This window comes from Lepisma saccharinum, chromosome 3 (assembly GCF_977018435.1).
Source record: "Lepisma saccharinum chromosome 3, izLepSacc3.1, whole genome shotgun sequence".
NCBI lineage: Eukaryota > Metazoa > Arthropoda > Insecta > Zygentoma > Lepismatidae > Lepisma > Lepisma saccharinum.
The window spans coordinates 117524714-117538168 of record NC_139231.1 but is presented as its reverse complement, the minus strand read 5'-3'; the positions used below and the strand labels follow the sequence as shown (position 1 = coordinate 117538168).

General features: G+C 36.6%; 1 protein-coding gene across 3 annotated transcripts in view; it reads left to right on the top strand.

Annotated features, from left to right (window-relative positions):
* The window catches only part of Aasdh (Aminoadipate-semialdehyde dehydrogenase), a 35395-nt gene that overhangs the window by 20951 nt on the left and 989 nt on the right, over positions 1-13455 (top strand). For all 3 annotated transcript variants that reach the window (XM_083119253.1, XM_083119254.1, XM_083119252.1), the window contains exons 7-9: positions 3537-3685; positions 4285-4448; positions 11474-11725. In XM_083119253.1, coding sequence (XP_082975379.1) covers positions 3537-3685; positions 4285-4448; positions 11474-11725 — 565 coding nt within the window. The remainder of the gene's footprint in view (positions 1-3536; positions 3686-4284; positions 4449-11473; positions 11726-13455) is intronic.

Below are 13455 nucleotides of genomic sequence, written 5' to 3'. Positions count from 1 at the left end.
TCCAAGCTCTCTCCACATTCGATCTTCTCTTGTCAACTTATGCAGGTGTCTACTTCGAATTAAGTGAAACCAGTTTTCCCGAAGGGTCGTGTAAAGAACTTCGTATTAAAAATTATCCGTATTTCAATTTATCCATACCGAAATACATTAAATGCCTGGGGAATGGATTAAAGGGTACTTCGTATTAACCAATATCGTATTAACAAGGTTTTCCTGTAATTGTAGTTCATTCGCTGAATGTCACCCACAAAAATGTCAACATGTCTTATTTACACAAATAAACCACTACAAGCAGCACCAAAAATTGTGGCCTCAAGGATTAGATGATAGATGTATGCAGCACACTGATTTCTAGTTAACAGGCTGCCAGAATAGAAGCTCCACCTGCTTCCCATCTTTTAATTTTTCACTTGACTTGTGGCTTTGCTTGACAGTGGTGACAGCTTGTAGGCTGTGACAAGAAGTTTGACAAGCAAACTTGTTGCATACGTCTGCAGGCTGCAAAGAAAATGTCTGTTGCTTGCAAATGGAAAAACAGCCTGATGTTAAAAGTCATCAAGAAAAGGTTCTTATATAACAATAGACGTCAAGATTTGTGTAGCGATTAAAACCTATATCTCTGAACATTATCTGAGCCATAGTTGGCTGTTTCTAAAGCTAAGAAAAAAAGAATAGTAGTTCTTGGAAATTTGCTGTACTCTGCCATGTTGGTAGAAATGCCTGTTGGTACAGCTATGCATATTGTAAGGGTTAATGGTTTGAACAGAGTCCATTTTTTAACATTTTAAAAAAATCTAGTTTTACTTCCATGGAAGTACATAATCACCTAATTACATAGAGTGATAGAAATAGATCATAGCATCATGGCGAAGTATTTGTGTATGAATGTAAAATTCAAATGGTGTGCACTTGTTCCACAGTACAATATCTTCACTGCATCTGTGTTCAGTTAGCCAAAAAGTTGTAATGAAGTTTTTATTTATGTTTTGGGGAATGGAAGATGTGGCAGTATAATAAATACACAGAAAAAAAATATGTACTGTACTATCTTTTTTCATTCAACATATTTACAAAGGTTAGGTTGATTGTGAAATTGTCGTAGATTTTGGTGGTTCATTTGAATTGAATTGATTGATATTAAAGATTGTTGAATAGAGATGAAACATTATTTGTAAGGGATATACTATGAGGGGATATCAAAAAGTAATTGAGTAAATTTTTTACAACCAAACAGAAATGTATTCACAAAAACTGAAATATACATATTGAACGTTGAACATTACTCTACTTTTCCACATAACATCCATTCACATTTATACATTTGTCCCACCGTGACACCAATTTTTTGATGCCCATGCAGTAGAAATTGTTCGGCTGGATGCGTAACCAACGACACACGTCTGTCACAACTTTTGTGTCGCATCTGAAGTGTTTGCCGGCAAGGTGTTCCTTCAGTGGGCCGAACAGGTGAAAGTCTGATGAGGCCAGGTCTGGACTGTAGGCTGGATGCTTGAGAATTTCCCAATGCCAGGAATTGACTTTTTGCATCACTCATGCACCACATGGGGACGAGCTTGTCATGGAGAATGATGATCTCCTCCAGAGATTTTGTTGGACGTTTACGGCACAGAGCAGCTCATAGACGATCGAGTGTGGCACAATATGCAGCAGCATTTACATGTTGCTCCTTTGCCCCAAAATCAGCAACAATGACACCCTGGCTGTCCAAGAAAATGGTAAGCAAAACCTTTCCTGCAGACGGGGTTGTCCTGAATTTTTTTGGTGGGGCCGAGTTTGTGTGTTTCCATACCATACTCTGTCACTTTCATTCAGGGGTGTAATGAAAAACCCATGATTCGTCCCCGGTAACAATGTGGTCGAGGAATGCGTTTCAAGCCCTATGGTACCGGAGGAAATGCTCAAGACTGTATCCCATACGGTCCTCTATATGCTGTGGTGTGAGCTGTCTGGGGACCTATCTCGCAGACACTTTGCGATACCCAAGTTCTTCATGGATGATAGAGTATGCACTGCCATATGAAATGCCCACTGCATCCACTGTTGTTTGGATTGTTGACGCCTGTCCTGATTCAATGCCTCCACAGCATCAACATTGCTCTGTGTGTGGGATGTACGAGGCAGTCCAGAGTGGGGTTCATCAGACATTTACACACCCTGTGTTGAACTTTGGACACCAGTTACAGACATTTGTGAATGTCATGCACATGTCACCATACATTGCACACAACTCACGATAGTTTTCAGGTGGTTTCTGTCCCTTTGACCACAGAAATCGAATCACACTCCGGAGCTCAACTGCATCGAACGTCTCAAGCGTAGCTGCCATTTTGAAACAACTGACATCTCATAGAAAGGTGGCAAAATAAATGTACTTCCAAATGTATATTTCAGTTTTTGTGAATACATTTCCGTTTGACTGTAAAGAATTTAACTCAATTACTTTTTGATATCCCCTCATAACATTGTTCACTTTGAAATACGAGTTGTGATTGAAAAGTTCTTGGACAGGAGCCGCCACTGTTAACTGTTTAAGTTTTACAGGGATTGTGTGTAGGGAAAATAAAGTTTTTTTTTGTCCTTGAGGGATCCTGAAGAGTTCATGGCTCTATCTTGGTTTAGTTGCATCTTGTTAAGTGCAGATGTGTGTAGTATTGTCAGCTGTTTATTGTGTATGCGGAACAATGGATACAAAAAACAGAACTGGGCGTATACATAAAATTTCCTTTAAAACTGGAAAATCAGCTTTGGAGACCTATGAACTGTTGAAAATACTTTTCGGGGATATGTGTGTACGTAGGGCAAGTGATTTTAACTGCTATAATACATTTAAAGATGGCCGATAATAACTCTAAGATGATTCTCGGTCTGGTCCTCCTCCTGATTCAAACTGATGATAACATTGCCAGAGTTTGTGACTTAGTGCATTATCGACTTAAGATCAGAGAGATGGCCAGTGAACTGAATGTGAGTTTCTGTATAGCTCAGTCAATTTTAAGTGAGGAATTAAACATCCGTTGTGTGTTTATGCAATTCATCTCCAAATTATTGACGGACAAGATTAATGTTAGGCCAAATTCCTGTGCTTCCCAACCCCCCTATTCTCCAGATTTAGCCTCAGCAGACTTCTACCTATTTCCAAAATTGAAATTGTCGCTCAAAGCGAACGATTTGAGTCAATTTAAGAGAATCAGGCAAATACGGCGAGGAGGAGGACTTCCAGGAATGCTTCCAAAAGTGGAAACGCTGTTGGAGTAGTTGTGTTCAATCAGGAGTGCACTACTTTGAAGAGGATTCATCACCATAACCTGAAAGTACTGTCATTTGGAAATCACAAGCCCAGTCTAAGAACTTTTCAATCACACCTCGTATATAGGAGAAAAAAATCCTTGCTGCATAACATTTAAGTAAATGTTAATGCACAGTGTTTATCACTTGACCTTATATTCACCACTTTATAATTCTAAAACCATCTTCCCCAATAAGATGTACATAAATTATTTTTTTCTTTTCCAAAGGAAACCTGGGGTAGCAGTCGTGGGATCTCATTCACATTTATTAGTGGCAGTATCAATGGATTCTGGAAGGAAACTCTGGGATTGTGAATTGCCAGATAGAATCGAGTCTTCAGCATGTGCCACTCCATGTGGAGAATATGTTATTGTTGGTAAGTCTTGCAGGTTGTTTTTTTTATCTCTAGAACAAATTAAATATGATTTTTAAAATGTATAATATCAAAGTAACTACCACACTTAAATAACTTGAATCTGTATCCATTCCTGACACAGTGCAGCTTCCTGTTGTCAATTGGTGTTAAACTTAACTTAATACAATTTGTATTATTGATACACCGATATGCCTATATCGACCAAAACCCCTAGTGTGCTGGTCAACCTGTTCCATCTCTAATAATAATAACAATAATAATAGGGGTGAGGATGGTACGACTATGAGGGGAAATGGAGGAGGCCATTGTAAAATACATTTAAAGTAGTAATATACTGTGTATTGAGAACTCTTGGAAAAAAATTGAGGATTCTGGAAAACTCGAAGATAATACATTTAGAGGTCGTGTGGGAACCCTGACAGTGTACAGGAAGTGATGAATTTGCTGGTGTGTCACACAGTACAAAGGAATGTTTTTTAGGCTGTGGAAACAAACACAGTCCACATCAAACCATCATGCAAGTGCATGTAGTGGTTGAAAGGTAACATTAACATCTGTTTCTGGACATAATTCTGAACTTAAATTGTATTCCTTTTTAGGATGTTACGACAGGAAGGTCTATTGTCTGAAAGCTACCTCTGGATTGGTTCATTGGTCGTTTGAAACGGGTGGAATAGTGAAGAGTTCACCAGCAGTTTTGAGCAATGGATCCTGTGTTGTTGTTGGATCTCACGACCATTTTATATACTGTATAAATATTAAGGTATAATTATGTTTTTCTATATGTAGGTTTAACATAATATTTGATCCATACCATTAATAGATATTTTGGTTTAGTAATAATAGACGATCAATATGTAGGGACAATAAATTTTATGTTTGAACAATAACACCGAAAAAATCAGAAATAAAGTAGAGCTGAGCCAGAAAGTGTCAGTGGGGGCGATTTAACCAATGATACTAACCAATACTTTTCTGTAACTTGGTATCACTTGGGATCCTCAATCTCATGTAAAATTATGAATATGTTACGGTATAGTTCCAATGGAATACTTTCCTTCAATTATTTCAACAAAAATTTAAAAAGAAGACATTCTTTCACATGAACATTGTAAATATAATGGTGTTGAAAGAGACTTGATATTATTCAGTTAATATTGAGTTTGTGATGAAGCAGATGCTATATACTGTATTAAAATCCTGATTCCTCACAGAGGTAAGACTAAATTTAGCTGGTTATAATATTTAAGAGTTGCAAATTTGTATATCTAGATGTATACCATGAACAACAATTTTGCACTAAACTGTGGAATGTGACACTAACTAACTAACTAACTCTTGAGCATTCTTAAACCCAAAGGTTCATGGCCGCAGCAACACAGGCCTTCCATCTGTCCCAATCCCTGAACAAGATCTACATACTCTTTTCCATCCCTACCAATTTCCTTTAGGTCCATCTCAACATTATCCCTCCATCTTAGTCTTGGACTACCTACTGGTCTTTTACCATCAGGTTTTCCAACAAGAATCCTGTAAACTCTTCTTTCCTCTCCCATTCGTGCCACATGGCCTACCCACCTAGTCTTCTTGATTTAATCATTCTAATAATAGCTGGACACGAATACAAATTATGTACTTCTAAATTATGTAACCTTCTCCACTCACCTGTCTTCTCATCCCTTTTAGGTCCAAAGATTTTCCTAAGGATCTTATTTTCAAATACTCTCAATTTATGTTCCTCTTTCAATGTAAGGGATCAAGTTTCACATGCATATAATACAGTCAACAAGGGATGATTTTGGGGTCCAATAAGGAAAAAAAATAGGGAAAGCTGGAACAGATTTTATTATCTTCCTAAAAGGATTCTTAACAACATATTAATTTTGCACTCCTGTATCACCCCTGATTTTTGCAAATATCTTGCTTGGAAAGCACTTTACAGCAATAGAGGTTATGATGAGAAATTATCTACATAAAATACTCTACAAAAAAAAAAAAAAGGTTTTAGTAAAAAGTGATATGTGTGAAAGTTGAGAAAATGGTGAATGATGGGGAATACTACCGCATAGGAGTATTCCTTGAGAAAAAAGGAACATTAGGGCATCTGACCACAACGCGAGAGACCTGGGTTCGATCCCCAGCGGGGAAGAAGGGAGATTTTTTCCACCTGTTCAAGCTGCTCCAGCACCCACACAGTGTAGTGTAAAGTGGGTACCTGGTGGAAACTGGGGTTAAAGCCAGCCATTGGCATGGTGCTGATCACATCACCACCACCTTTGGACGTGCTCAAGAAAGTGTGGGGCCCTAATTCGAAACCTCTACATGAGACTGGATAGAATTGCATGGTGTGGGATAAACTACTGTAGCTACTAGCCGTTTCCAGGAGCTTGTAGTGCTTCACGTCGTCCACTCGCTTTATCCCTTTCTCTACTATAATGCACGCGGCCTTGCTCCAGATATTCCCTGGACAGAGTATAGAACAGTGTCAGGTTTTGACAGTGATCGGAACACTACATTTTAAAAGTAGCTTCGCTACAGCTACATTTACCAAAAAGTAGCTCGCTGCGCTACTCCTGTTCGCTACTCGCTACTTCACTACTTTTTGCGCTACTTCTGCATAAAAAAAATGAAAACAACAATATGGGTATTAAAAAAATCCCCTACTACTGGTAAATAGATTCTGTTATTTATTATCATGATTCCAGTCATTCGATAATTTTAATAGCAATGTTACTTCAGTTACTTATTTTTACAATAGTTTTTGAGAATACCATACCTATGCACATGGCATATCAATTCAAATTTGATATATGAATTTTGCAATTAGGGTGTTACCCAAATTAATTATTGAAACTATACACAAATAAAATTTGGTATTACGTATTTATGTTCACATCAACATATTTTACTTGAGAATAAATATTTCATTTTTTATAGACTGATATGAAGTCAGCAATTTGAATGAAAAGTACATGGAGCCCTTTGACTACAAAAGGGCCCCAGGTTCGATACCCAGCAGAGGCACATAGTGGTTAGGATCCAGTCTCAGATTATCTATGCTTAAAATGGACTCAAAACAAAAACTAGGAAAGACGTCAAGTTGGGAGGATGGGATCCTCCTGCTCCTCCATTCCCCACACTGCTCATCATTCATCCTCATTCTCACAATTAGCCAAAAGTGGCAGAAAGTGACTATAGATAAGAGAATAATTAAATAAACCATTCATCCTCATTGTCATGATTGAGAGAAGTGGAAGAATAGATGAGGAGGTAAACAGAAGAGGACAAATGAATGGTGGTGGACTATATCAAAGCATTCGAAGAATAATATGGAATAGGGATGTACCTATGAAATGCAAGAAGGTAATATGTAACATACTATGTGCCAATAATTACGTATGGAGCAGAGACTTGGACAATGACATAGAGAGACAAAGAAAAGATGCAGGAATTTCTAAGAAGTCTTTTGAGGAAGACCAGATGGGATAGAATAAGAAATGAGGAGATCCGACAGACAGTGGGTGTAGTGAAGCTTCAGGACAGAATAGATCAGGCACAGATGAGATGGTCAGGACACATGAAGAGGATGGATGCAGAAAGACTGCCAGTAAGAGCTTACAATGCACAAGGAGTGGGAATAAGGCCAAGGGGGAGACCAAGATGTAGGTGGAAAGACCAGATAGTGGAGTGTGTTAGGAGACAAGATTGGAACACCTTGGAAAGAGAGGAGTTGTGAAAGACCAGGAAAAAATGGAGAGGCTTGACTTCTATGCCGACCCAGCCAGAGGCAGGAAACAGCGAAGGATGATGATGATGATGTCATGATTAGCAAAAGTTACAGAAAAGTAACGCAAAAGTAGGAGAAATACATACATTTGAAAACTATGTATATTAACTAAAGAAAATTGTCGTACCGAGCCATTTATTGCTGACACTATTCCCTTGTCAGTGCAGTGGATATTCCATTCCTCGTTTTTGCACTGCAAGTTGTGTCTTACACAGCAATTAATGACATTTTGGTGTCTCTTACACCATGAATATCCACAGGATTTGTTCCGGGGGTGATGCAAACGAGGAATTTTTTTCAGTGGTGCAGCAAACAAGGCAAAATAGCGATGCAGCTAAAAAAAAAGTAGCTGTTAGCAGGAATATATTCATATATGTCAGTTATCTGGATACCTGAATTCTTCAGATACTAATTAATAAATTACGCAGATATCTATAATCTACAATCTAGATAATGTGTATCTTCATGTAATAGACTGTCTTTATGAACCTCCTGCAAAATTAAGGGTTATTGTCGATTTTTTCTGACGCTGTTGCCACGTTCAAAATTCACCTCAAAATGCCGAGAAAAAATGTAGCTGTAGCGAAATTTTCGCTACAACTACAGGAATTTTGTAGCTTCGCTACCGCTACAACTACAGGAATTTTGTAGCTTCGCTACCGCTACAACTACAATTTTCAAAATGTAGCATCGCTACTGCTACAGCTACAAATTTTGTAGCTAGCTACAGTAGCGACGCTACAAGTAGCTCGCTACTTCTGACCACTGGGTTTTGAACAGGTAAATCTTTGCAATGGTCACAGATCAATGAACAATAGCCCAATTTTCTACAGCTACAAGGCCCCTTGTGGAACCTTGAAGGCGTTCACAGAATATAATTCGAAGAAACTGGTGGTGCAGCTTCCTTGTCTGTTGATACCATCTGTGAAACTTTGAGAGAGTGGTTGAAAGAGGATCATAAGGAGAAGGCTTTTTGGTTTTCCACATCCCTACCTCATCAGCTACAACGGGTGTAGAACAGTTTGTACTCTGAATAGGTCTTGTAATTTTTTAGTAAAATATTATTTTAAATAAAAACTCTGGATCAACTGGATACAATGCATCTCTGATTTTCACTTCAGAAGTGACCCAGTGATTATCTCTCTTATTTCGTTCACACTTGACATTTGCCAAATACTCAACATTGAAGACATTCTAACATCATGAGCAGCTGAAGGATTGGTTTTCTTGTTTCCTGTTAATCCTGTAATTATTGACCTTATACCATCAAAACCAGGGAATGGTGGGTGAGAGAGAATCACTGACAAAATAACTGGAAGTCTTTGCTTATCCCTTGATATAAGAGACTTTCATACATCAACATGCAACTCATCTATTTTATCTGTGAACTAGTAGGCATGCCAAAAATCCACTTGTTTAGCATTGAGTCAGTCACTTCTCTGGCGTCCCCCACAACTCTTCATGGGGCACATCACGGCTCAGTCGTCATATCTGAGCAGATCAGAGACCAAAACTTTTGTGATCGTGTTATTGGGGTTTGAGTTATTGTCTTAAGTCTACTTTACACACGAGTAGGCTAATCGAGACTGGACCCACAGTTCAAAATGGACTCCAAACCACCAAATGTGCCTCCACCGAGTATTGAACCTGTGACTCCTCGATTAGATGGGCGTTTTATTGTTAAATAGCCCTTTTGGACAAAGTCAACTTGTTCCTTTGGAGAGGCCTTGACTTTCCAACCAAACATATTATCTCCCGCACACACTAAACTGGCATGGTGCAAAGCACAAGGAAGCACTTTATCTTTTTTTTTTACCTTTTTACACACTAAACTATTTTCTATAAAGTCCTGCATGCAATGATAAAAACAATTGAACCATAAATGACATTCTTAAAAAAAGAACAAATGTAATAAGTCCAGTTTTATAGAATAGATATACTGCATAACATCATGTAACATGTGCTTCCGTGAGTTCCTCGCTTGCAAAACGGTGCAGGAAACCTAAACTTTCTCGCTCATCTAACACCCAAACGAAGCATCCTAAAAGAAAGATGCAGAGAATTTTATGTATATTATTTTTTATCACAACCTCTTTTGCTGTAAAGTGCTTTTCAAGCAAGATATTTTGGGCCTCCCCGATGGCGCAGTGGTAGCGTCGCTGCCTTGTAATCAAGGGGTCCCAGGTTCGATACCCGGTGGAGGCACAAGTGGTTCGGATCCCACTTTAAACTGTAGGTCCAGTCCCGATTATACTTACTGTGCATAAAGTGGACTTAAAACACCAACTCAACTCGAGCGAGATATTTGAAAAAACTGATTTTGGGTGCCATTTGTTAAAGATGGTGGCCAAATTCGGGGTGGTACAGGGATGCAAAATTAATGTTGTTAAGAACCCTTTTAGAAAAATAATAAAATTTGTTCCAGCTTTCCATATTTTTTTTCCTTATTGGACCCCCGTATTGACTTGCCTAACAGGCAAAGTTACTGTTTTGTGTATTTTAACTTTTAGTTTCTTAGATATTATTAAGTTTATGGAGAGAAAATTAATATGCATTTCCTGAATTAAGCCTGCTTTTTATTTTCTCTTTTAATATCATTTTCATTTGTTAGTATTACTCCTAAGTACTTGAATTTGGAAACTGGTTCAAACGAGTTGTTATCAATAATTAGATTTTGATTACGTAACACTTGGTTTCGGCCTGTAAGCATATATTTCGTTTTCTCTTTGCTAACTTCCAAATCTATCTCTTTAGCTGCTTTCAATTTTAGAATTATTCTTAATTGTATTTACACCATCCCACAGTAAGTCTACATCATCTGCATATGCTAACAACTGAGTCACACCATTTAATTTTAGTCCTTCATTAGTTTCTTTTACCTTCCTAAGAGCATATTCTAAGGCAAAATTAAAGAGCAATGGAGATAATGCATCTCCTTGTTTTAACCGATCATGAATTGTAAATTTTGAGACACATTAATACACAAAACGAATTTTACTTTGTTTCACTGGTGCATACTTTTATCGTACTAACAAGCTTCTTAGATATTCCAAACGCTACTAATATATTATATAATTTCTCTCTTTTGACTGAATCATATGCTTTTTTAAAATCAATGAATAGCTGATGGACATTTGGATTATATTCCCCCTTTTTCTTAAGTGTCTGTCTGATGTGAAAAATTTGATCTGTTGTTGATCTGTTACGTTTAAATTCACATTGATAATCACCTATAATTTCATTAGCATATGGGGTTAGTCTTGCTAAAAGAATGTTAGATAATATTTTTATGTTGTTGAGAGTAGAGAAATTCCATCATAATTATTGCAGTGACGCTAAACAACAACAACAACAAGATTTTCATGGTAAAATTATACACAATATGTATTCATGTTCCTACCAATACAGTGTGTTCAAGCCTTTACTTTTCTTTTAGTGATGATGAATAGGAAGTTTGAAAATAAATATTTGTTGTATTTTTTCTGTGAAAGGTAGATTCAGAAGTAAGTAACTATATCTTTTTTCAAAAAGAAAAATTACATTCACGAACAAAGCGTGTGATTTGAAGCCTAGTATTTGCAACAGTTCTTTAATTTACAATCATTTACTGTAATTTTCTTGCTTGTATATAATCACACAATATCAATAAATCATAAAGAAAATTATCTTGATCATATTATTGAAAAATGTTAATTGCTTTTTACTGTTCTTACAGTGATTAGTAAGTTGACATGTGAGAAGCAATAATTTCACGTCAAATTATATTTGTTGATTTATTACTGTTAATATGATACAATATTGCAACATACTGCCCACAGAGCACAGTTTCATATTGAAGATATGTTCTGTTCATTTGTATTTTTTGTGTTAATAATGAAATTCTTGTGAACATTAATGGTAATAGCTACAACTTCATAATTTCTAATACATAACATGCAATTGTTTTTATTGATAAGCGCATAATTTGTTTATATTTACCAGTATTTATTTTCTTGTTTCAGCAAGGAGCTCTTGTATGGAAAAGCAGACCAGGTGCAGGTAGTGTATTCTCATCCCCCTGTGTTACTCAAAGTGCAATATATGCTGCATCTCTGGATGGTACTTGTGTAGCACTGGCACAACATGACGGAAGACTTCTGTGGAAGTTTCAGTTGGAGAAACCAGTATTTTCGTCGCCAGCTGTGGTTGGAAATGGTGTTGTTTTTAGTTCTGTTGATGGACTGATTTCATACATTTCAGGCTTGGGAGAACTGGTGAGCCTTATTACATATTTTTCTGGTTTGGTTGTCTTATTAGAAAATATTATTTGTTATTATTTCCCTTGTAGTCTATGGTTGTTACGAGCATAAAAACACAGTTTTTTTTTTTTGTTGTGACGTTTCAGGAGCAATGTTAAGCAATAATAATACAATGGAACCCTGGTTTATACATTTCAAGATTTTACATTTCCCTGCATTATAATACAATCCTCATAGTCCCATTAGGGCATAACATTATCAAATTTTACCGCTTTTAAGTTGCAACTAATACCAGTAACGAATACTCTTACTGATTCCACTAATACCAATACTAATGCTTTCAAATTGGAGCAAGAAAAAAATGTTCACAATCTAGATTAATACTAATATGTAAGTGCTCCACTGCAATTATATGCATCAATATACCATTTTTAAAAATATTCAAGAATTACTGTGGAATATTTAAGTAGCAGTCATTTAATCACAAAAGCCACTTTTCACACACTGCTGTGAAAGCTTAGAATTGTGCACAATTTTCAGGACAATTAGACTCGATGAAAGTGTCACAAAATATTTTTGCAGAACTCGAGATATACCCAAACTCCAGAAAAGTATCAGTGGGTTTTTGTAAATTCTAATTGATATTTTACTATACTAATACAACTGGTGACGGTTTTCATTACTTCTCAACTTCACTTCACTAACTTTCAATCTAATTATGGCCAAGCACATTGAACTCATGTGTACAACTATTATACGCTGAAGAGTTTTGAGTTTTAGCCTAGGCTCAAGTGTTATTTTTTTTAGTGACCCTTCATCAATGTTGTTATCATTCTTCCTTATAGACGTGATTAACCAAAAGTAGCAGGAAAGTAGTATAAAATAAGAATCACACAAACCATTACAATGAAAGTAGCAAACATTATTTTCAACTTTGGAATTTTAGCTTTACTTGTGAAATGCTTGCAAAAGTATTTTGCTTTTCTTTTTTCAAAACTCAATTTAGGGTATCACCATTTAAAAATGAAACAGTAGATGGACAGGGAAGACAAAAAAGAGTGGGCTACAGGATTTAGGGGATGGGAAGAAAGCTGGAAGAGGACACAAGACTGGTGATATTAGTGTAGAAGGACTAGCCATGTAAAGATTTGTTTGTGTATGTGTCCATGCATGTTACAATAATAGAAATTACTTTAATAGTAACATTTACTGTATTATTTTATAATATTCAACAGTGTTTATTAAACTTTTGAGAACATTGGTATCAATTTTAATTTTTTAATCTTTAAATGTAGTTATTGCTGACATGGTGGACAAACATGTTTAATGCTCAGCTCTTGATCTTCACTACCAAAATGCCTTGGTTTGAGCCCCATCCTAAGCATGGGTGTTCCCTGGGAGGGTTTTGTCACCTAATGATCACTCATCCTCACCATATTGTGCCAAAAACTGTCAGAAAAATTATGCTAAAGAAGACCTGTTTAAATAAAACACATCAAAAAAGAGAAAAGGGGAGTAGTAACAAGTGGTTGAGTTTCATGTCTTCTTTCCAACATTTTGTTTCTGTTTCTAGTTCCTTTTTCTGGGACGACCAAGGTTAAAAAAGAGAAAGTAGGATCATGTTTCTAACACTTTACTGACAAGGCATTAATTCTATGGGTACACATATACATATTTTTTAGGACTGCCTTTATGATTGTGCTTTCTCTTTTTTAACAATTTTTCAACATTTTCGATGTCTTAAA